The sequence below is a fragment of the Ciona robusta genome, chromosome 4 (assembly GCF_009617815.1).
Source record: "Ciona robusta chromosome 4, ASM961781v2".
Taxonomy (NCBI): domain Eukaryota; kingdom Metazoa; phylum Chordata; class Ascidiacea; order Phlebobranchia; family Cionidae; genus Ciona; species Ciona robusta.
The window spans coordinates 2,222,309-2,245,162 of record NC_143238.1 but is presented as its reverse complement, the minus strand read 5'-3'; the positions used below and the strand labels follow the sequence as shown (position 1 = coordinate 2,245,162).

Here is a 22,854-nt window from a genome sequence, read left to right as displayed (position 1 = left end):
TGTGGTTCAGATACTGGAGCTCTCTCAGTAATTTAGTCGCATCTCTTCTAAACTCAATCCGATCAATCGCTGGACTTCTCCTTTTGCTCTTCTTGTTCATCGTCATCTTCTCATTGCTCGGGATGCAGCTTTTCGGCGGGAGGTTTAACTCTATTGCCGAAGGCGACCAGAAAATCCGCTCAAACTTTGATACGTTTCTACAAGCTCTTCTTACAGTGTTTCAGGTACCAGCGAATATAGTTTAATGCTGGATGTGTACTACCAAATCTTAAAATATAGTAGGGTGGGGGAAGACGGGACAGCTTTTTAGCATATAATATCCAAATATACTAATCGTATTTAGCTGCGCGGTCTTTGAAAGTCATGAGGATGCGATTTCTTTTTTCTCTGTTTACTACCAAATGGTACGAGAAATATAATGAAAAGATGTCCCATCTTACCCCACCCTACTATATGTTTTCTTAAACACGTTGCTTATATATAGCGCTGTAGAATATAACGAATCGTGATACTATTTTGGATGCAGATTCTCACAGGAGAGGATTGGAACGTGGTCATGTACTATGGAATTCGAGCGTACGGCGGCGCCAGTAGTATTGGTCTCATTACTTCTATTTATTTCATCATTTTATTTGTGTGTGGAAACTATATTCTACTGAACGTCTTCTTGGCTATTGCTGTTGATAACTTGGCAGACGCTGAAAGCTTGAATGTCGCGCAAAAAGAGAAGGAGGAAGAACAAAAAAGAAAGAAGACCATGCGCCTTAAGAAGCTCAGGTTCGTGTTTTTCACTCTCATCTTAATGAACATATTCAAATATCTTTATACAAACGATTCCTACACGTATGTAATTAGCAGTGAATGCATTTTTAAGCGCCATTTTTACAGAAACCTCTTTAAGAAAAAAGAGACAACAAGCGTAGAGACGGCTGAGGGTGCTGACGAATACGGTGATCGACAGAAGTATGATAAGAACGAAGATGGCATCCCTCTTCAAAATATCGCGGAATCCTCACTGCAAACGGATGAAATAGATCACGAGATCAGGTAAAACGCAATGTGGATTCATCAATTATTTATGCCATTGTCATACGAGCGTTTAAATCAGAATTATCAAAACAAAATTACCGCTTAAGCTTCCAGACAATCTCAGTCTACAGAAAATGGATATATCCGGTCTTCTGGGCGATTTAATAGGCAGTTTTGTACTTTTTTGTTATGGTTACACTTGGATTACTTTACATGGAAACATGCCGTTGTTTTGCTAATTTTTTACACGAGCAATATTATATTTTAACCTAAACACCCTATACACAGAATTGAAGTGACAGAAGCCTCCGAAACCAACTCCGATCGCCACCTACCGGAAGACGGAGGAAGTGATTCAGAACCGGAAGTTCCTATCGGTCCTCGCCCTCGCAGAATGTCGGAACTTAATTTAAAAGAAACAAAGTCACCTATGCCACAAGCGACTTCTTTCTTTATCTTTACCCCAACCAATCCGTGAGTCATATACTATAAACAGTAACTTATAGCTTACGTCATAGCGTGTCGGCCAAGAAATAATTACATGTTGCGAAGGATAGTAGTTTACTGTGCGTTTTTGGTAAGTTTGTTTAAAACTGGTTTTAAAGGTTCCGGAAGTGGTGTCACTTTATCGCCAACAACAACATATTCAACAACGGTATTTTCGTGTGTATTATGCTAAGCAGCGTGGCGCTTGCATGCGAGGATCCAATTGACTCTAAATCCGAGCTGAACGAAGTCCTCAAGTAAGTCGAAAATCGTTTGATTTCTAACCGTAATAAATATTTAATGCCCGGATGGCAGCAACGAAAACGTTTTCTTTGACGGTAATTGAAACACGAAAGAGAATAACTGCATAGTATATAACGTAATCAGCGTGGATATATTGCAAACCGGGGCGCAAATTCGCCTCAAATGGGTGTCATTTTAGCGTAAAATCGCCTTAAATGCACAGTGATATTAATGAAGTCAGTAACTTAAAGCTTACACGTAAACAGATACTTCGATTACGTGTTCACTGGGATTTTCACGGTGGAGATAATTTTGAAAATGGTTGCATACGGCGTCATTCTGCATAAAGGATCGTTCTGTCGAAATTCGTTTAATTTATTGGACCTGCTGGTTGTGGGCGTTTCCCTTATATCGATATTTGGAAAGTAAGTAGTATCTTATCCTCGAGTTAATTTAAATTGTGATCATTTATTATTTGTTACATGATTGGTATATAATAAGGTTTTTTAACAATTTAATTTTATTACTTCAGAATCACAAGAGATTATATTCGTAAAACATAATTATCATCAAATGTATCAATTTTAAACACAGAACCGCTGTTTACAGTTTAGTATTACACCATGCCACTAAAATGTAACAGATTTGCATTGGAATATCATACAGGAATCAAAAACCGCAGTAACCATTGTGTATTCACGTAATACATTTTAAGCTGGTGGTTTTAACCACGCCAAAAGTCACTAACTTAACGTCGTTGTTTAATCTACAGTTCTGACGGATTCTCTGTGGTCAAAATCCTTCGTGTTCTTCGAGTTTTAAGGCCGCTGCGAGCGATCAACAGAGCTAAAGGCTTGAAGCATGTAGTACAGTGTGTCATCGTCGCTATAAGTAAGACTGATGAACCTTTTTAAATCCGCTTAGTAATCCATAACGCCGCCTTGTTGATCAGCACGAATACGAGAATAGGATTTAAAACTACAACCTTATTGGTTCAGTTTGCTGACAACGATTGTTTATATTAATAGCTCATTTTGTTTGTACCATAACACGTGCGCTTTAGGTACGATTGGTAACATCTTCATCATAACGACGCTACTGCAGTTTATGTTCGCATGCATCGGCGTCCAGTTGTTTAAAGGAAGACTTTACGGTTGCACGGACGAGTCCAAGTCCACACGCGAGGAATGCAAGTAAGTAGATTCCGTTGGTACTGATCGACAAGCTACTCAAGCACTGTGTTTACAGGGGCGACTTTTACGCAATACCACAGGATGGGTTCGGCCAACCGCATATCAAGAAGAGAGAATGGGTGAATAACGACTTTAATTATGACAACGTGTTAAATGCGATGCTGACGTTGTTCGTCGTAGCAACTTTCGAAGGGTGGCCAGCGTAAGTGAACGCTGTCTAATTAGGAATTACATTACACTTAAAGGTCGTATGTATATCATACATAGGCGAACCATTGATCGTCAGCGGCTATTTAAAACTCGGTGACCCCATTTACGTGTACAGCGGATATGCCTAATTGACATCTGTCCAGTTGGGATAAATAAAAAACAAGCCAAATGTTCTGAAAAGTTGTAATAGAATCCAATATATAAGACCTAACTATTTTCTTACCATACAAAATTATGTGCTCATGACTTTTTTGTCTTTTTGAATTAAAGGACCATGTTATATTATTATATGATTTTACTGCACACCAAAAGCTTTATGGACGTCATGCCTGCAGTCATAGGGCATTTTATAATGGTGGAAATAATTCTAGTTTTTCTTAACACTTCTGACTTGTTTGTTATGAAAATGGGAGGCCAATGTTATATTTAATATTTACTGCACACCAGACACCAGACACCATGGCTTCATGTACGTCATGCCGGCTGTGGAGAAGTCAAGAATTTCAAAACAGTTTTTCATAATATTCTATAATTTTTTAAGGCTTCTGTACAAATCAATTGACTCATGGAAGGAGGGTGTTGGTCCAAAATATGATGCTCGACCCGCAGTTGCCCTCTTCTATTTCATTTACATCATCGTGATTGCCTTCTTTATGATGAACATTTTTGTTGGTTTTGTTATTGTCACCTTTCAAGAGCAAGGAGAGCAGGAGTATAGGAATTGTGAGCTTGATAAGAACCAGGTACCTGATTGGGCAAGTTCTGGCAATTCATGATTTTAATTTTATTCTTTTATTAAAAAGTTGTGGCCACTAATGAGTTGTCTAAATTATCTGCCACACGTAAAAAAAATGAAAAAAACTGTTCCCTTCCCCCCCAAAAATTAATCACCCACAAAGTAATATACTTGGTAACTGGTAAACTGGCACAAGGTGTATAAAACACTACACCCGTGTTTAACGACTCTCGTTTTCCGGCCCTGCAATAATAAGTACATTCATTCAAGTTATGCGAAATTACCAACGCAGAGACAATGTGTGGAGTATGCATTAAAAGCAAAACCAACTCGGAGATACATACCAAAGAATCCATGGCAGTACAAAGCCTGGTTCGTTGTCAATTCAACTTACTTCGAGTACTTCATGCTTGTATTGATTTTGCTCAATACAGTGTGCCTTGCAATCCAGGTTGGTTCAATTTTTTAAAATTAATTTAAATAATTTTTAAAAAGATGGTTATTGTTTTTGATACAGTTGCTTTACTTTAAAGGTATGATATTTTTATATTACCAAACTTGTGTCTAATGCAGTTCATTTGATTTAACTGTCAGATTTGGTAATGTTTTTTAAATTTTTTGTGACAAAGCATCAAAGCACTTACACAACCTGTTTTTTAATTATTACTTAAAAATGATAACAACTGTTGTTTTAATGTTGTTTTACTGTCTTTTCACTTTTTTAATTTTTTATGTTCCCCCCTGTTCTTTGTTATTGTGACAAAAGGGACAAAATGAAATTTATTCATTTATCATAGTATTGATAAAAACAAATGTTCATTTCCATAAACTTATTTTTTAGCATTACCAACAAGATGCTGGTCTAACAAGAATCCTCAACCACATGAACCTTGTGTTTACCACACTGTTCACCATTGAAATGATATTCAAACTGATCGCCTTTAAACCCAGGGTAAATTTTTACAACAAATCTAAAATTATTTTTTATTTTTGCTTGTTTTGGGAATTTTTATTAAATTTAAATAAGTTACACTCAATTTATGGTTTCCTTCTTTGGTATATAATATATTTTAATTTTTATATTATACAAATTATTCCTCCACAGGGTTACATTAGCGATCCATGGAACATTTTCGACTTTCTTGTAGTAATAGGCAGTATTGTAGACATTTTACTGTCAAAAATAGACACAGTAAGTGAGGAGATATGATGCTGTAGAAGCCGCATGAGTGTCCTGTCCCTGTTGTCCTTTTTCCTTAATGCACTAACATAAGATCTTCCAAAATTGTATTCTCTTGCTTTCCTAATTTTATTCTTTGTCTTTTCCTCTTTTAAGCACTACTTTGGTGACCCTTGGAACACATTTGATGCTATTATTGTCTTCGGTAGCATAGCTGACGCAGTGACTACCTTTATAGTAGGTTCCCTGGCACAGATTATTCTCACAATGCTTAATGCAGCATAGCTCATTGGATCACCAAAATAAATGGCTTGTTAGAAACCCACATCTCATTTTCAGCTTTAAATGGCATAATTCACATGAACAGCAAGATATGTGTTGCAACCATCATGGCTAGGTGCAAAACATATATTTTCACACAGTATAAAATTACACATTCAGAAAACTGAAACTTTTTAATATTTAATAGTGTTTCATGTGTCATGCGAATTCTTTTCAGTGTTTTCTTTACCTTCAGCATTTGCACCGGTAGTTTTAAGCATGAATATGTTAAAGCCCTGCATGATTTAATATTAAATAGCAATCTTCTTAGCTGTACTAATAATTAGCTTATTTATCAAAGCATTGCAACCAAATACATTGCATTTATGATTGAATTGAAATCTAAATCAAGATGGAGCATCACACTATTTTTACGTTTTAAAACATTGTAATATTTTTAATTATAGGGAGGAGACAAGTCCTTCAGTATCAATTTCTTTCGTCTCTTCCGTGTAATGCGATTGGTGAAGCTTTTAAGCAGAGGAGAAGGCATTCGGACACTTCTCTGGACTTTTATTAAATCTTTTCAGGTTAGTGACAGTTTTAATTTAATTAAAAATTTGGCAGAGTTTTTAAAATAGGCAGATTTTATTTGGGACATATGGGTCTGGCAAAAGATAATTAAATATTTTTACTGTTTGTGACATTGTTTTCTGTTTTAAATTGAATTTTGTTCTACTTTTATATTGAAGAAAAATAAACATGGTTTGTGGTGCTAGACACAACCAAAAAAGTTGAATTAGCTGAGACCTACTATAATAACATTGTTCTCTATTTTTTCTAGGCTCTTCCATATGTTGCACTACTGATCGTTCTTCTGTTTTTCATTTACGCTGTGATTGGAATGCAAGTCTTTGGGAAAGTAAAGCCAATAGACGGAGAACAAATTAATCGGAATAATAACTTTCAAACTTTCATTCAATCAGTTCTGCTGCTCTTTAGGTATACAAGCAATTTAATATAAATTTAAAATCAAGATATTAGATTCCAAAGCAGCGATGTGATCACAAACAGTGCAAACTGGCATATTTGTGCTACGTTACTATCTGTTTGTGTTTGAAATCTTAGTTTACACCAAAACAAACTAGCTTGCACTAAGCTACATAACTACATAGCAGTACTGTGTATTCATCTCTTTAGTTACGGTAACCAAAGCCCTTATTATATGTAATAAACATAAGAGTACAATATCTGCAAAGCGTTAGTTAAACCAGAATCATAGATAAACATTTTCACAAAATATTGGGTAAAAAATTGTAGCCACTAGCCAATATGCTTTTTTGCTGTAGATGCGCCACAGGTGAATCCTGGCAGGAGGTGATGCTGGCAGCTGCCAGTGGTAAGGAGTGTGATGACAGATCAGATTGGAACAGTACTGGGCTGGCCTCACCTGAGGATAAGTTTGCCTGCGGCAGTGATTTCTCTTACACATACTTCCTCACATTCTACATGCTCTGTGCCTTTTTGGTAGGTTTGTTTATGTATATATTGTATGTGGCGGTCAAATTTATTTACCAGTGGAAATTACGTAATTCATTTTTTCCTGTTATGGTATGACTGTATAACTTATCTTGTATGATTCATGGTTTATATGATAACTGTGACTTACTTATTAACTGATTTCTTTGAATTGGAAGTTCATAAATGATTAAAAATGACTCTTATTACAGATCATCAATTTATTCGTTGCTGTCATTATGGACAACTTTGACTATCTGACACGTGATTGGTCTATTCTTGGACCGCATCACCTAGATGAGTTTAAGACAGTGTGGTCAGAGTATGACCCTGAGGCAAAGTAAGTAGACTTCTTTTCCACTGATTATGACTGTGCTGTATTTAATCTAGTATGATAATTGGGATTATTAGTAATTATAAGTTCGCAATAAGTAATGAAACAGATTCTAATAAATTTATAAATAATTAAAAGTAACATTACACCTTGTGGAACAAGAATTTTGATCAAAATTATTAAACTATTTAATGTGCACTGTGGTTAAAGCACCTGCATCTTAACCAAAGGATACCAGGTTCGATGCCGCTGTCATTGAGAACATGTGTGTCTTGGAAAGGCACAAAAGAGTAATTGCTAAACAAGTGGTCACTAGTAATGATTTGCCAAATTTGTAACAGTTACACAAAAATATAGTACAAATACCTACAAAGTTACATACATGGTAACTTGTAAGCAGTATGAGTTTACATAACTTCCTAGGGTGAAAAATTAAATATAAACCATACATTCACTTCACAGAGGTCGTATAAAACATCTGAATGTGGTAAAGCTACTTCGGAGGATTCAACCTCCTCTTGGATTTGGGAAGTTGTGTCCGCAGAGGATGGCTTGTAGGAAACTGGTGACAATGAATATGCCACTGAACAGTGATGGAACTGTCATGTTCAATGCTACACTATTTGCATTGATTAGAACATCACTAAATATTAAAACTGAAGGTAGGAAGTGTATTGTTATCTAATGTTATATAAGCCATATGTAAAGTGATGACTGTCTAGTAGCCGAAATTTTATTGTACTTTAGCCGCATGTTCATTGAATAAGTTGGTATGTGAATGTCTGCGGATAAGCATGATTTTTTAATTATTTTTTTGTGCAGGAAACATTGACCAGGCAAATGAAGAACTTCGGGCTGTCATTAAAAAAATATGGAAGCGAACATCTATCAAGTTGCTTGATCAGATAGCGCCTCCTGCTGGAAGTCAGTAGTTTATTACAAAATACCCTCCTGGATGCGTAACCTTTTATTCACTGTTGACCAGAGTTTATTTGCTAAATGGCTATGAAAGAGACACAATAAAAAAACGCAGAAGATTATTTTTTAAGATATTAAAGTTTTTGGTAATATTTTTTTAATGCTATTTTAGGCAATTTTGTTGGCTGCAGCATTGAACTGATTTGCAATTTGTGATTTCAGATGATGATATCACAGTGGGTAAGTTCTATGCGACGTACCTCATTCAAGATTACTTCCGAAAATTCCGAGAAAGAAAAGCTGCAGCAAAGCTTGCTAATGACAAAAGTAAAGGTTTATCAGGAGCAAACATGCAAAATCATAAAGATGTGTTCAGTTTGCAGGCAAGTGCTCAAAGATTCCTTACAACTCATGTTAAATATCACTGCAAAAAAAACATTTTGAAAAGTCATTTTATATTTATCTTTTTGCTAAAAAATCAGGCTGGACTACGGGCACTGCAGGATGCAGGACCAGAGATAAAGAGAGCAATATCAGGCGGTATTGCACATGACGAACCTTACGCTTCAAATGATGAAAATGAACCAGAACACAGGGTTTGTCATCTTTCTTGCTTTTTAGAACATTACTTAAGAAATACCACTTGCTATGCTATATCTTTGCAATTTTTAATACACAGTCTCATTAGTTTAGCTAAAGCTCTTTAAAACTCTGTGCAGCCTTTTTGCTCTCAAGATTAACCTTGGGATAGAATTAAAGCCTGAACTTTCAGCATACTCTATAGGTAAATGCACAAATCTATATCTATATTTATAAACAGAGAAGACACAGTTTGTTTGGAATGTTAAGAAGGAACAGTGCAACAACACCCACTGCATCAAAACGTCCGCTCCAAGTTGAAAGTGATGACCACAAGAAGAGATATAGTGGAAGGTTTCTGACATCTCAGAGGTTTAATCTTTTTCCTTTTATATTTTATCTTTTGGTTTTACCATAGAATAAAGTATGTTGGTTTTTAGTCCATATTGTCCCATATGTGTAAGGTTCTAAAACATGTCTTAGGACCTTAAATTCTCTCTATAGTTACCCCATTACCTCATCAAACATATGTTGTCTTAAAAAGTTGCAATATGTATCTTGTAAGTACAGCCAATGTGTATTACACTTAGCATCTTGTTTAAAACTGTCTAATGTAATATGTTTTTGTATAGTCCAATGTTGAATCGCCTGACACCAAAATCGCGATCCATACATGACATTGTGATGGCTGCACGTGCCCAGCATTCTGGTCAGAGTGGAGATGAAACTACGAGCAGCATTGCCAGCCCTACAGACGAGTCACTTGGGAGGAATGACTACCACAGCCGCTCTGCTGTCACGCATGGAGAGAACTCAAATGTTAACAACTCCTCCTCAAACTATAGTTTCTCAAGTTATGCAACTGATGATGAACTCAACTCTGTGGGAGGTTATTATGATGAGCATGCTCCTCTGCATCCTGCTGCTCGATCCGAGAGGAAATACAATGACCACCAAAGGTGATTTTATTCTTCGATTTAAAAAATTAATAAAAAAAAATGTTATTAAAAAACAAGTATCATGTATAATTTATTTATGTTGTTTTCATACGACAACTTGTTTATTTTTAATGTTTGTTCTTTTATGTACCTATTCTACTTCAGGTACCCAAGCTATGCAAAGCGATGGGACAGGTCGGTGTATCGTTGCGATGATGACAGCAGAACTGTGCTCTACCCACTCCTACCTGTGCACTCACGGGATGAGGAAAGTGAATATGAGACAGATCATACAACATATGCAGCAGCACCTTACCGCTGTAATGCTGAGACCTGCTCTGTGGATTTTGAAAAGAGATCAAACTACCAAGCTCAGAATGGTGCTGTGTCAAATCGGACAAACCGTAGTTTGCCTAATGTTCCTTTGAGGACCTCCATTGATCGTCCTGTAGCTTTGAATTCACATGACCACCACCATCACAGGGAAAGTGTAAACAATCACACTAACAGTAATGATAGTGGACCGATGCATTCACGGTACACAATCACCACTCCAAAGCTGAGAATTATGGATTCAGACTACGTTCCGACTATCGATCGCTTTGTTCCTCGCAGCCGACAATCAAAGTCTAAACCACATCGCAGACTCTTGCCAATCCCACCACTTCAACATGCACGGTCGGGCACCATACCTTCTCTTCATTTATCAAATCAGGAAGCATGGAGAACGCCACCAAGTTCTCCAAGACAAGCATTGTCAGTTCGGTCCAATTTAAATTCTCCGATTGGATCCTCAGATGAAGGAGGATGGGCAACTCCAGCTCAACGGTAAAGCATGGCTTGAATTTTATTTTACATTTCAAAAAAGTTTGGATACAATTTATTCATATTGCCTTATTAAATTCACTGTAAGTTTATACATAGATTTTAAAGGCACATTTTGTTTAGTAGTTTTTTTCAGTAGTTTTCACCTGTAGTTTGTTGCTAGTTTCTTTTTTTTCTGTGATAAATAATTTGTTCTTCATATACACATTTAAAGAGATAAATATTACATCTTGTTATAAAAGTTATGGTCTTGTAAATACGTATACATGTTGCTTAGGTGGACCAGTGAAAGCAATATGGATACTTTTAGTAGGGGCAACCATATTAATTACCACGATTCTCGAAGACAGAGTGGTAATGATTTAATTGAAAAGGTAAGTCACAAAAGAATATGGCTGGCAGACACTAAAACAGGTTATAACCAGTATCGATCCAGTAGTCACTAATAGGTTGTCCAAATTATCAGCCTTGCATAAAAAAAGAAAAAATTTCCACCCACAAAGTAACATATATGGTAACTAGTTAGTAAGCTGGCACGAGGTGTACGAAACACCGGTCTTTCGCAAATGTCCTTCGCGTCCACGAGAGGATAAAGTAATTTACAATCATTATTGTACGTTTAAGTAATTTCAGATAACTGACAGATTTTATTTACAGGTTTTACTGGACGGTGGTCTTCCAGTTCTTGCTCAGGATAAAAACTTTGTGCAAACTATTTCTAAAGAACTTGCAGATGCTTGTGAACTCAGTTTACCTGAACTACATTCTGCAGCAACCAATATAATTAACTCTGAGTAAGTGTACACCAATTCTGTTATAGAAAAAGTATATTATTGTTAAAAATTCCCTCAGTAAAGGTGTAATTTTAATGTAAAATCATTCAATATAACTTCCAAAAGAGTTGTTTCTTTTTGTTGGGAATTGCTGTCATTTAAATCTAGTAATGGGGCAGTCACCTTGTAGGCTGGGCAAAATAGTTCATATACAAAATTAATCCACGGATCCATAAAAGTAAGTTTTTTTAAATGAGTTTGACTCAAATATCTTTTTTAGTCATTCTTTGTATGGAAGTGATGAGTCTTTATGCGGAGATATGTCACCAGACAACCATATTGATGATGATGTGACAAGTTTAGAAGAAGGCAGAGTCTGCTTTCGGCGCAAGTCTAAAACTCGGAAGGATGAACATGGACTTGAGGATGAAATTATAGTTGTCCCAAACATAACCAGCTAACATCTGGCATCCCACTGGCGCCTTTACCATTTTTTGATGCATTCAGGCATCAGGCTCAATGTGAGCAAAGTCACTTGCATTCAAGCGGAGGTGAATTGCATTTGTGACACTCCGGCAGCATCTAGCCGCCGTGTTTAAAACGTTTTTGTTCTTTGTTGACTTTGGCACTCGAAGTGCCCTGTTTAGCTTAATGATTGTGTCACCTGTTTGTCTGCTTTGTGTGTTCCACAGTTGCTGCCCTTGCACATTTAACAGCAGAGATTTCTTTCTTTAGCTCATATCAGCGAGCAGTGTAAATGCAGACACTTACCGCAGAGCTCTGCTCTTGACATGATTACCTATTGTTAAATGCTCGACTAATGTGTTGCTCAAACTTTGTTTGTTTTCCACCATTTTTACTGATCTGCCCTTTTCACTCCTTGGCCGGCAAAAAAAATTAAATTAAAAATTTTAACCATCATTTAAACTAATGTAGCAGCTCCTTCAGTACAAAGTCACCTGATTAGGGGCATAGTATTTATAAAACTGTTTTAAGTTTCATTTTGCCTTTACATAATGCGTTTGTTCTTTTTATTCATCCTTTTACTTCGTATCTGGCTTCTTCTGTTCAGTCCCTATGCCGGTCAAGATATATTTTACGGAATGTTTAAATTTGAAACAAGATAAAATTAAGTGAAAAAAGAACTCACTGTTGTGTTATTAATGTGAAACTCAGACAAACTGCCGGTACGATGTCAAAAGTCAGTTTTAATGATAAGAAATGTATTTGCTCCTAGTAATGACTAAAAGGTATAGTTCTTATGAACAATTTAACTGAATGATCAATTGCACTACAATAAGGCATAGGAATAGTACTTGGCTGCTTTCACTATAGCTTGGCACAAGTTAACAAGATTCTACAAGCCATTACACAGCAAGACATTCTTGGTTCATTTAAGGGCTGGATTTTCAACACCAGTGCACATGGAACTATACGTTTTTTAACATTGCACATAAAATTATTTTACCCTGGGATTACTGTCTCATAGCTACCATAACAACATGCTGAAATTCAACCCAGAATTCAATTGCTTTACTTTACATAAAGAGGTGTTGCTACAATAAACCAAACCTACTGAAAACACCATACTAAAGATTTCATGGTAGAGCTAAAACATATTAAACAGTAATAAATTCGGAATCTGAATAAAAATGCATGTTCATATACAATGCGACAAATAAACAGTGGCTAGAATAAACTATGATAAGCATGACATATGACATACATACAGAATAAATAAACGGCTTAAATAAACGCCTGAGAATTTAGCTAGTAAGGTAATTTCACCAATGGTCCCAAGGTGGCTGGTGCAACGAACCAGAAGCAGTGGTGGTATAGTTAACAGGTAAATTTATAATGGCAGCGGCCGCATTTTTTCCTGACACAGCTTCACGTATCATATTTCTGTGGAAGTAAAACAATGATTTCTGCAATTAGCAAAGAATGTATCTTACTTTATCCTCGAGTGGTTGGAAAACTACAGTTGGTATAACATGGATGTTCAATGTTCATACACCTTGTGTCAGCTTACGAGTTACCAAGCATGCTACTTTGTAGATAATTATTTTTTTGTGGATTTTTTCATTTTTTTATGTGTGGCTGATAATTTGGACAACCCATTAGTGACCACTGAGTTAGAGCAATTGCTGTTAAGTCCAAGAATACATACGCCCACAATGTTTTTTTTACTAAAAGCACAAGACAGTTTCTCCATAATTACCCATCTTTTCCAAGTAAATAGAACGCAGGAATTCCAACTAATCTTCCTCTATTAGATCCATCGTCAATCATATCAACCCATTGTGTCACCGAGTCAAAGTTGTGATCAGAAATTATAACAGCTGCTGCTCCATAAAGTTCAGCATGAATGGCTTTTGTTACAAATGAACAACCCCTAATAAATCATATGTGTTTATAGAAGAATTTTAGGTAACGTTATTAAGTATTTTAAAATGCAGTAACCATTGGCATTCATTTTTACACTTCAATTGGTAAAATTGCCAATTTTCATTATATTTAAAGGTCATTTTTTGTTTTTGCAAGTTTTTAAATTTTTATTGCAGAAAAAACGTGTATTGTTATTAAAAATGACATGACTTTATGTAGTAGAGAATGTAAATCGAATTTTTCACCCTCGTGTAATGAGAGCCACTTGATTCTGCAGAAGATGGCCATTGTCAAGCAACTGTCCACAGGCCTCAGCTGGTACCACAGGTACAAGGTTGACTTGCTGTAGGGGCCGGGAAAGAACGGCACCAAAATCCCGGGCAGATTTGATTCTATATGTATATGCTACGTTCTCTGGGAATAGGACCTCAAACCACAGCTGCTCATTAATTCCATATCCTTAAAAGTGAGTGGTAATTAAATAGAAATGTTTTAAAAATAAAGAAAACTGAAATACATGTAGATTCTATAAAACAACAAAAAAAAGTAACCCCAAATTTTTTTATTTTTTTTTTATAAAAAATCTTTGAAAATTATTAAAATTTTAATCATTGCATATTATTAACCTAATTATTGCATATTAAACAAACATAGCATGTAATTTCAATTTGATTTTTCATTTTTTTCCTAGAGATTACCTGTTATTAGGTAGCTGGTCCAACTTGCATACACAAATGTAGCATAGACCAGTAGCTTATTAAATCTACACCTTAACCGCATCAATTGTGTTTTCTGCTCGAAAAGTTACTGTTTGGCGAGAATGGGAAAATATCTAAAGAAATAACACGTTATATACCAATACACCTACTGTAAAGAAGTTTTAAAAGAATGAATAATGCAGAAAGCAGCTGGTACTACCTCAATGGCCAAGTTTAACAATTAGGGAAATTTGATTTAATGTAAAAGCAGATACAATAAATATATGTCTAAAATATTTTGCTTGGGCACAGTAAACAGGGTATATATACGTATCCTTACAGTTGTTATAATGAGTGGATACCTTATTGAATTTGGGCATAGGAATACACATGGTATGAATACGAATGTGTTGGGAATTTGAGTTTTCAGCAACTAAAGTGTCAAGCAAAAAAATGAACAGCAGTGTTTAAATATATAATCACAGATTTAAAGATCAGCTTTTTTACATAACATAAAATTGCACCAAATACAATATTCTCTATTCTTCTTTAAATCCAAAACAACAACAAGGAAAATATCCGAAAACCGCATTCCGCATTTTTTAAAAATATTTAAAAAAGCTTCCGCAATGTCAACATTAAATCAAATCCCATCCAGGTCTATTTAAGCTGGTAGGAGTCCGGGTTTTACCCATTTCTTGTTTCGTGTAACCATTGCTCTGCCTCTTGACCTGTATGATGTAGTGGTGTAACGTGTGGTGTAAAGTCGGCTCGGAAATCTTGGTGCAGAATATTGATAAGAAACCCTGTATCGGGGACGGGCAGCTGGTGCAGTTTTAGCTATAGCTTCGTTTGACTTTTTCGTCACTTTTATAGCCCGAGAGCAAAATGTTGTGCCGTCAAAGGCAAGGGCCATGTCAACTGAACTGGCCTCTTCGAACTGTAGGTATGCAAACCTAAAAACATATAAAATTTGGAATATTATTATAAAACAAAGTGTTAAAAAACACATATTTAAATTACCATTTCTAGAAAGAAAAATTGCACTTATAATATTTTTACTATTTTATATACACACATCAAAGCAATTATGAAAAACCAGAACATACCCTTTAGGATGTCCAGTAAATGCATCTTTCAAAATAGTTGCACGTACAACTTTTCCGCAAATGCTAAAATGTTCAGACAGCTGTTTTTCAGTGGAAGAGAAATGAACGTTTGCGATGTGGATTGATTTTTCATCACTGTTTTCAGCAGTTGCTGAAGGTTTATTCTCAGCAGTTTTAAGAGAGGCAGTTCTCTCTAACAAAGCAAGCTGTTCAGTTTGAAGAATTTTTAGCTTCTTAGCTTCCTCTTGCATTTTAAGGAGTTTTTCTCTCATGTTCATCAGTTCCTGGTCAGAGGACTCCACGTTATCAGGCTCTTGATCATTGCTTGATGACATTGAGATAACAAGAGGCTTTTGAACAGGGAGTACAACGTTGGAGGAAGATGTGACAGAAGTATTTGCATCCGTTTCACAACTGGTTGAGTCTGGAGCCTGCACTGGGACTTTCTTGAAAGGTTTTTTCTTTGGAAGCGACACGGTGGCTTCTTTGTTCTGTTGGCTGTCTTTCGTATTTCCTGTGCCATCCAGTGTTACAATGAATCTCGGACTAGGAGAGCGCTTGGACCTTTTGCTCTTGATGACTTTGCTTGTACCAGATTTGGGTAAAGTGCTCCCATTTTTTAGGCTTAACATTCGAGAATCGAACTGAACTGATCCAGTTTCATTTGATGATTTAGGAACCAACATTGGACTTTTCTTTGGTTCTGATTCTTTTACCTTCTCCCTTTTAACTATCAGTCTACTGTCACCAGTATGTTGCTGGATTTCTGGGCTATTTTGAACAGTTTTTATAATTTCAGTTTGTTTGGCCACTTTTTGGTGGGCAGCACTTTTAGCTGCAGTGTTATTACCACTGCTTTTTCTTTTTTTTGGCCGTTCTGTAGTATCTGTGAAATTGCTGCTTTTACGATGTGCATTCCTCGAAACTGATGGCTTTTCATCATTTGGCTGCTCTTTCACCCTACTTCCGATGCGTGATGCAATATTGTTTCTTGCAAGTGTTACCAATTGTTTTTCAGTTTTCGTAACCGAGTTGTTTTTGGATTTCATTCCCCGTTGCATTCTGCTTTGTCGAATACTATTTTCAGCCTCAGAGACAGCTTTAAGCAAAAGAAATTTGTTTGCTTGCTTGTTTGAAGGCAGGCGCGGTCGCTTGGCAGGCACGGCAACAGCACTGATGACCGTGCTGCCTCTTGACTTGTCCTCCTCCTCACTCTCGTCCTCGCTGACATACTCTGGAGCACCTTTTACAGCAGAAACAATAGATACCACTGAGCTAGTAGCACGTGAAGAGATCTCTTCATCCTCAGACTCGGAGTCAACTGGAGCTGTGTATTTAAATTTCCGGTTTAATTTACGTTTTGAAAATTTGTCTTCAACTTTTGAGGAAAATGCTTCTTGATCCCGTTGATCATGTCGGTCATGTTTACCATGATCCCAGTCACGAACAGTTTTGGACGTATCTTTGGAACCACCATAGCTGGACTTTTCAGCTGCTACTTGCTTCCTATGTTTTGAAGAATTCGTCACAGATGTTTTAACAACTACAGTTTTTTTGCTCACTTTTCCTTTAGGAGAAGTTGCAACTTGTTTAGCTTTTGGCATCTCAATCTTTTTTCTTTCAGATGATTGGTCCCGCTTAGAAACCGTTTCCTTCTTTTGAACTTGTGATTTCTCTGAATTGTTTTGTGATACCTTCACATCCAACTTTTTATCATTCTTATTTTTAACCTCCTTTTGAACTTTTGCCTGAGTGCTATCATTTCCCATTAGTTCCATGTCAAGGAAGTCATCCATGTCAGGTAGAATGTCAATTACATCTTCTGATGTGCTTTTTCTTGACTTTTCCAGTTTGGACTTAACCGTGGCGCTTTTCGGCTTTTCAGATACTGTGTCACTTTTCCAATCATTTTTATCAGATTTTTTTTCAACTTGCGCATTTTTACCTTTGTCTGTTGAACTTTGATTTCCCTCTACTTTTGTCTTTTGTTTTGCTTCTTGTTTTTCCTCTTTTCCTTGCAGCGATTCTAGCAGGTCGTACAGCCATTTCGTAAAAGTTTTAGTGTCATCGGAAAGAAAGAGTGACAAAGCTTCTGACATTTGTTCTCGCGGCTTCCGATTGGCAATCATAATCATTATGTAGTCTGGCAGTTCATCATCAACATATGCATCCAACTCTGTCAACTTTGCTTTGATAGCCAATTGAATCTTTTTACTAATCTCTGTTCCAATATCCATTTTGCTATTGTAACTGCAATAAATTATAATTTTATTGAAAATGATAAAACATAATAATGCTATACTTGCTTGCTAGTTGGTAATTCGGCAATTGAGGAAGGGAAACACTGATTTCAAATACTGGTAGCGTTAATGCTTATACATACAGCTTACAACCAAACAAGGATACTAAATAAAGTTCGTGAAAAAGAATTATACGTTTATTTCTGTTGATAACTCTTCTTCTTACTACTATTCTGTGTTTGATTCGAATTACATACACAAGCTGTGAAAACGCAAACGGAAATACGACGACACTAGAAGCCCAAGAAGATGTTGTCTCAGTGGCGACATATCGCGTTTGTTACCAACTGGAATAGAAATGGGGTGGTGGGAAAAAGGCAAACACGTGTGATGAAAGATAGCGCTAGCACATTTGTAACCTGTTGTACACGCACAGTTTATGTATATACTTTTTTTTTATATTAAGCGATGTCTTTATGGAATACCTTCGCTTCAAGAAAACTGTAGTCAGAGCGTTTTTTATGTTTTTGTATTCAACAAATGAACTAAAACGTTGCTGCGATTTTTTACTAGAACATGACATAAACAGAACGTGCTTTTGTCTGTAATCTGCTGCATGGTTGCGCAACAGTGTTGTAATCGTTTTAATCTCTTTGGTTGTAAGAATGGTTGCGTTTATTGTGATGTTGCAATCACCTGTGGTAAATGATATGGTTTTGGTCCAGGCCTAAGTCCATTAAGCGCAAGTGTGTTTGTGCGATAAACACATGCGAAATTTGAGATACCTACAATATTGGAATGGGTTTGAAGTTTGATACTGTGTCTGTGCATACTGATATACCAGTAGTTAAAATACCTATTTTGTCGCTTTTATCTATCTCTTGTTTTGGAGCAGGATTGTAAGGGATAAATGGAATCAAGATGTCTACCCTTGTGAAAATGGATTGTGTGGATGGACAGTTCGATGATGCTGAAGAAGACGCCTATGATGATGGAGGTAGTGCAGGTAATGATGACGCTCTTGAACCTAATGAAGAATTTGTGGAAGATGAACTAGATATCATGGAGGATGAATTACTGCAGGCACATGAATTGAATTTGCCTTCAGCACAGCATTCCACTAACTTTCAGCCAATGGATAAGGTCTTGTCTAAATTTACAAGTAAAATTAAGTTGGATGAATATGAGCATTCTAATCGCCATGGTCAGCAAAGTGGGAACAAAAAGAGTAGTGTTAATCAAAAAGTAAAGGATAAAGCGGACCGGGCAACTGTGGAACAAGTACTGGATCCTAGAACTCGGATCATTTTATTTAAAATGTTAAGCCGAAATGTGGTATCCGAAATAAATGGGGTGATCAGCACTGGAAAAGAGGCAAATGTTTACCATGCAACCACTGCTACTGGGGAACATAGGGCAATTAAGATCTATAAAACATCTATTCTTACTTTTAAGGACAGAGATCGGTACGTAACAGGAGAATTTCGTTTTAGAAGAGGGTATTGTAAAGGTAATCCAAGAAAGATGGTTGCTACATGGGCAGAAAAGGAAACAAGAAACCTCACAAGGTTATGTACCGCTGGGATTAATAGTCCAACTCCTTATCTTTTAAGGGGCCATGTACTTGTAATGGACTTTATAGGTGCAAATGGCTGGCCTGCACCATTATTAAAGGATGTTGCTTTATCAGAGACAAAGTACAGGGAGTTGTACGTTGAATGCATTCTTATTATTAGAAAAATGTTTCATGAATGCAAACTTGTACATGCTGATTTGAGTGAATACAACTTGCTGTACCATGATGGCCATCTAGTGGTGATAGATGTCTCGCAATCTGTTGAGCATGATCATCCACACAGCTTGGAATTTTTAAGAAAGGATTGCACCAACATAAATGATTTTTTTCGACGAAACGGAGTTGCCTCTATGACGCTTCGAGAGTTGTTTGACTTTGTCACAGATTTAACAATAACCAGTTCCAATATTGACCGATATCTTGATAAAATTATGGAAATTGCTGCTAGCAGAAGTCAAGATGAAGATGTTGCACAATCTCAAATAGATGAGGATGAAATTTTCCTGAAGTCTTTTATTCCTAGGACATTGGATGATGTTCAGTACTTTGAACGTGATGTGGCAGATGCTAAAAAAGGTAAAACAGATAGAGTTCTATACCAGACCCTCACTGGGATCAAAACAGATCTTTCGGGTGTACGAGATGTCCCAGATATCCTAAAGGATGAGAGTATAGACAGTGAAAATGAAGATGAGAACATGGAATCAGACAATGATAATGAAAGTGTAAGAGAAAAACGACAAATTCTTTCCAAGAGGAATATGACAAAGGAAGAGAAACAAGCACACAAAAAGATGGTTAAAGAGGAAAATCGTGTCAAAAGGACAGAGAAAACTCCAAAGCATATTAAAAAACGCCGTGAAAAGCTGTCACGAATGCGATATGCTAAATAAATATTTTTGTATGAGTAAATTATCAAAGGAAGGATTTGGTGTTTGTTTATGTTGTGTATCTAACATATGTGACCTTTAATTTAAGGTTATGGAAACTTTCATAATTTTAGTTGTTGATTTGCATTGTTCGCCTTCTCTTAAACTAAAGGGTACAGTGTAGTCGAATGTTTAACCTAATGGATTAATGCTTCACAAAATGGGAGTAGCTTTAATGCAAAAGATTCAGATACGTTTTGCCTTGACCATTTAAGTAGGTAACTTATTTGTTCCGGAGTATAAATTGCAACCTATTTTGTTGCTAAGAAAGTAAAACTGAGCGCGTCAAGTTTTTGTCGCAAATCGTTTTTTTGTGGCATCCGTAGCTCTTTATACCAGGTAGGAGGCTATTCGCGTATTCGGGTTCGCTGTTTTAATAGTCTATAAAACAAATTTCACTAGTCAAAATAAGGTAATTAATTAGTCAAGAATGGGTAAAATATTATTCTAAAGTTGTTGTAAATGCTTTCCAAGTTAACGGCGGTCAAGTGCAATTTTGTCAATCGTGTAGATTACATCTAAGTATCATTCTTCGGTATTCCGCATGCACAGAGAAATCGAAAAGGTTTGTCGAATGTTCCTTCAGCAGTGCGTCATCATGAAAAAGTAAGTAATAAGAATTAAAAAATTGAGTACTGTTTATCTGTTTTGCGCCAGATACGCGACTTTTTCGTTATTCAACTAAATTAGTTTAGTAACGGATGTTTCATAAAATTTATAGGCCAACTTTTTTTCTGTGTGTTCGCGAGAGTTTGTTGGCAAAAATAAAACCGGTGCTGCGTTTTCGATATGCGTACACAATGTGTTATTAATACACCAATAAAAAAATCCGCCGTTCGAAACAGGTAAACCTAATTTAGTGGCTCTGTTTTCTTTTGTCCAATGTCATTCCTAAAATAATCACACAAAGAGTCTTAAACGTTATTCACTAAGTTAAATATATGCAAGACATAATATATAAGCTGTAAAAGATTTGCCTTTTATATTATAACCTTATTTTACATATTTTTAAATTGGCCTACAGCTACAATACTACCTGCAACAAAGATTTTTATTAAAAGCTCAGTGAAAAACCAGGAACTAAGTTTTGATATGTTTTACAAGCTAATGGTCACATAAAGTCTTGGTCAAATTTATTTGTATAAGCTATGTGGTCATGTCTATGGGTGTAACATCCATTAATAAGTTAATAACATCCACCATTTAAGTTACAATTTTAACCAAAATTAAAACTTTTTCAACCTCTATATAGAATTTATACTGCTATATAGAATAGAAGTTTCTTCTACTTATATATCAACTGCTACAGTGCTTAAGTACTGGCATTAAATAATATTGGTGTCATTTTTACATGTAATAATCAGCAACCTTTTTATATATGCATATTTTAGGGGTGGATTTGTTAAGCTATCTTTACTGCTTTATTAAACCGGTTGTATTGAAAGCGATAAAGTGGTTAAATTGACCAAGTTTATTTCCTAATATTGTTCATACATAAATTCAAATTTAGTTCAAGCAGATTGAGATCGGGTTTATATTCCAGCACCTGGAACATGTTCTATTAATAGTGTTATATTCATCATTGCAACAGTTACGCAATCGCACAATGTTAGATTAATTCCAGTTTAGTTCAAACAGAACAAGATGGGATTTTATATTCTCGCACCTGAAACATGTTCTATTAATAGTGTTATATTCATCATTGCAACAGTTACGCAATCGCACAATGTTAGATTATGTTAATGCATATCCATAACCAAACCACATATATAAGTTGATGGCGTGTTATGCTGACAATTTCCCAGTGGAATACACTGCTTATAATGAAGCCCTACTTGTTTAAATTTAATTGACTTCAATTGAGGTATGTGCTCTATCTGGTAATTTATGGGTTGGGGTTATTGTAGTATTAGATAGACATTATTGTATGGAAGCCTTTTATATAATTTTTTGTATTAAAGTTTCTGTATGTTTTTGTGTAATATTTCTATTAGGCAAGACACTAAATTAGAAAAACACTGTAGCGGGTCTGTCGCCTGACTTTGTTCGGTAGTCAACTATTTTTAGTGCACCTGTTGTGTAATATATTGGAATGGAGGCATATGTTGACAGATTAGCATAATCAAGTGGTAGTATATGTTAATATATAGTAAAATAAAAAAATGTAGTTTTAAATATCTATTAAGTAGACTGTGTACTGTACAGTAACATCATTTCTGATTCATATTAGGTGAAAGGTAATGTGAAACAGCAGCTTCAATTAAAAACGTTGCATCTCTTCTAAGTAACAATGTATCGTGCTTGTATTTACGCCATTTAGTTTTAATTACAGCCCACAGCGCAGAATGTCTCACTGAATTTAATTTGTCTAACGAACAAAACATTAATCTAATTCTGATGCTGGTAACACACCTGTTTTCCTTAGAACATCGTACAACTCTTCAGAAAACTGGTTCTGTTTTTCAGAAATTGTTTGTTTCTAGGTAGTTTAGACTAATACATTTAAAAAAGTTCTATGAATCTATAAAATGAAAATTGACCGAAACAAACTCAAAAAGTGCACTACAGAAGTGGTAAGTGCTATGAATGTTAATCGTAGTATTGTTTTTTTTTGCGTTTATTCTAGGGATGTGCCGAGCCGAGCCAGAACTCAAAAGCTCGTGCCCGAGCGTCTCCTTTTTTGACGTTCGG

At 35.9% G+C, this 22,854-nt stretch overlaps 5 protein-coding genes across 11 annotated transcripts in view; 3 read left to right on the top strand and 2 right to left on the bottom strand.

The window, feature by feature from the left end:
- Window positions 1–12,368, top strand: part of LOC149736533 (voltage-dependent L-type calcium channel subunit alpha-1D-like) — a 29,178-nt gene extending 16,810 nt beyond the window's left edge. For 3 of the 5 annotated variants that reach the window (XM_089877117.1, XM_089877115.1, XM_089877118.1), the window contains 27 exons: window positions 11–224; window positions 527–777; window positions 889–1,047; window positions 1,318–1,503; window positions 1,635–1,772; window positions 2,025–2,183; window positions 2,531–2,649; window positions 2,822–2,951; window positions 3,007–3,153; window positions 3,703–3,904; window positions 4,190–4,348; window positions 4,739–4,849; window positions 5,003–5,089; window positions 5,806–5,928; window positions 6,183–6,340; window positions 6,688–6,865; window positions 7,069–7,196; window positions 7,653–7,852; window positions 8,013–8,114; window positions 8,331–8,491; window positions 8,591–8,704; window positions 8,929–9,059; window positions 9,320–9,646; window positions 9,791–10,453; window positions 10,728–10,824; window positions 11,108–11,244; window positions 11,504–12,368. In XM_089877117.1, the coding sequence (XP_089733243.1) occupies window positions 11–224; window positions 527–777; window positions 889–1,047; window positions 1,318–1,503; window positions 1,635–1,772; window positions 2,025–2,183; window positions 2,531–2,649; window positions 2,822–2,951; window positions 3,007–3,153; window positions 3,703–3,904; window positions 4,190–4,348; window positions 4,739–4,849; window positions 5,003–5,089; window positions 5,806–5,928; window positions 6,183–6,340; window positions 6,688–6,865; window positions 7,069–7,196; window positions 7,653–7,852; window positions 8,013–8,114; window positions 8,331–8,491; window positions 8,591–8,704; window positions 8,929–9,059; window positions 9,320–9,646; window positions 9,791–10,453; window positions 10,728–10,824; window positions 11,108–11,244; window positions 11,504–11,684 (4,762 nt within the window). In that variant the 3' untranslated portion in view covers window positions 11,685–12,368. Of the gene's footprint in view, window positions 1–10; window positions 225–526; window positions 778–888; window positions 1,048–1,317; window positions 1,504–1,634; window positions 1,773–2,024; window positions 2,184–2,530; window positions 2,650–2,821; window positions 2,952–3,006; window positions 3,154–3,702; window positions 3,905–4,189; window positions 4,349–4,738; window positions 4,850–5,002; window positions 5,090–5,233; window positions 5,315–5,805; window positions 5,929–6,182; window positions 6,341–6,687; window positions 6,866–7,068; window positions 7,197–7,652; window positions 7,853–8,012; window positions 8,115–8,330; window positions 8,492–8,590; window positions 8,705–8,928; window positions 9,060–9,319; window positions 9,647–9,790; window positions 10,454–10,727; window positions 10,825–11,107; window positions 11,245–11,503 lie in introns of all 5 variants that reach the window. The other 2 variants (XM_089877116.1, XM_089877119.1) reach the window with 2 other exon arrangements.
- Window positions 12,369–12,429: 61 nt separating this feature from the next.
- LOC149736532 (protease-associated domain-containing protein 1-like) lies at window positions 12,430–14,496 on the bottom strand. The gene is made up of 4 exons (XM_089877138.1): window positions 14,310–14,496; window positions 13,857–14,070; window positions 13,445–13,618; window positions 12,430–13,128 (listed from the first exon to the last, which is right to left on the bottom strand). Exons 1-4 carry the CDS (start codon window positions 14,389–14,391, stop codon window positions 13,008–13,010), a joined length of 591 nt encoding a protein of 196 aa, XP_089733264.1. The 5' UTR covers window positions 14,392–14,496; the 3' UTR covers window positions 12,430–13,007.
- Window positions 14,443–17,959, bottom strand: LOC149736531 (uncharacterized). 2 transcript variants are annotated; one of them, XM_089877126.1, is made up of 3 exons: window positions 17,885–17,959; window positions 15,419–17,668; window positions 14,443–15,265 (listed from the first exon to the last, which is right to left on the bottom strand). In XM_089877126.1, the coding sequence occupies exons 2-3, from the start codon at window positions 17,653–17,655 to the stop codon at window positions 14,974–14,976; spliced, it is 2,529 nt and encodes an 842-aa protein (XP_089733252.1). In that variant the 5' UTR covers window positions 17,656–17,668; window positions 17,885–17,959; the 3' UTR covers window positions 14,443–14,973. The 2 variants fall into 2 exon arrangements, with proteins under 2 accessions (XP_089733252.1, XP_089733251.1); XM_089877125.1 differs by lacking the exon at window positions 17,885–17,959 and adding an exon at window positions 17,725–17,878.
- A 213-nt stretch (window positions 17,960–18,172) lies between these two features.
- Window positions 18,173–20,452, top strand: LOC149736530 (serine/threonine-protein kinase RIO1-like). The gene has a single exon (XM_089877129.1). It carries the CDS (start codon window positions 18,580–18,582, stop codon window positions 20,125–20,127), a length of 1,548 nt encoding a protein of 515 aa, XP_089733255.1. The 5' UTR covers window positions 18,173–18,579; the 3' UTR covers window positions 20,128–20,452.
- A 1,170-nt stretch (window positions 20,453–21,622) lies between these two features.
- The window catches only part of LOC149736529 (E3 ubiquitin-protein ligase HUWE1-like), a 61,216-nt gene continuing 59,984 nt past the window's right edge, over window positions 21,623–22,854 (top strand). For both annotated transcript variants that reach the window (XM_089877114.1, XM_089877113.1), the window contains exon 1: window positions 21,623–22,736. In XM_089877114.1, coding sequence (XP_089733240.1) covers window positions 22,692–22,736 — 45 coding nt within the window. In that variant the 5' untranslated portion in view covers window positions 21,623–22,691. The remainder of the gene's footprint in view (window positions 22,737–22,854) is intronic.

Bases quoted from the DNA above. Each gene is read 5' to 3' on its own strand.
- LOC149736530 (XM_089877129.1), top strand. From the start codon at position 18,580: ATGTCTACCCTTGTGAAAATGGATTGTGTGGATGGACAGTTCGATGAT.
- LOC149736532 (XM_089877138.1), bottom strand. From the start codon at position 14,391: ATGCGGTTAAGGTGTAGATTTAATAAGCTACTGGTCTATGCTACATTT. The intron at 14,071-14,309 runs GTAATCTCTAGG...CTCACTTTTAAG, and splicing joins GACCAGCTACCTAATAACAG to GATATGGAATTAATGAGCAG. The intron at 13,129-13,444 runs GTAATTATGGAG...TTACTTCCACAG, and splicing joins TATTTACTTGGAAAAGATGG to AAATATGATACGTGAAGCTG.
- LOC149736531 (XM_089877126.1), bottom strand. From the start codon at position 17,655: ATGGATATTGGAACAGAGATTAGTAAAAAGATTCAATTGGCTATCAAA. The intron at 15,266-15,418 runs GTATGTTCTGGT...ATATGTTTTTAG, and splicing joins TTTACTGGACATCCTAAAGG to GTTTGCATACCTACAGTTCG.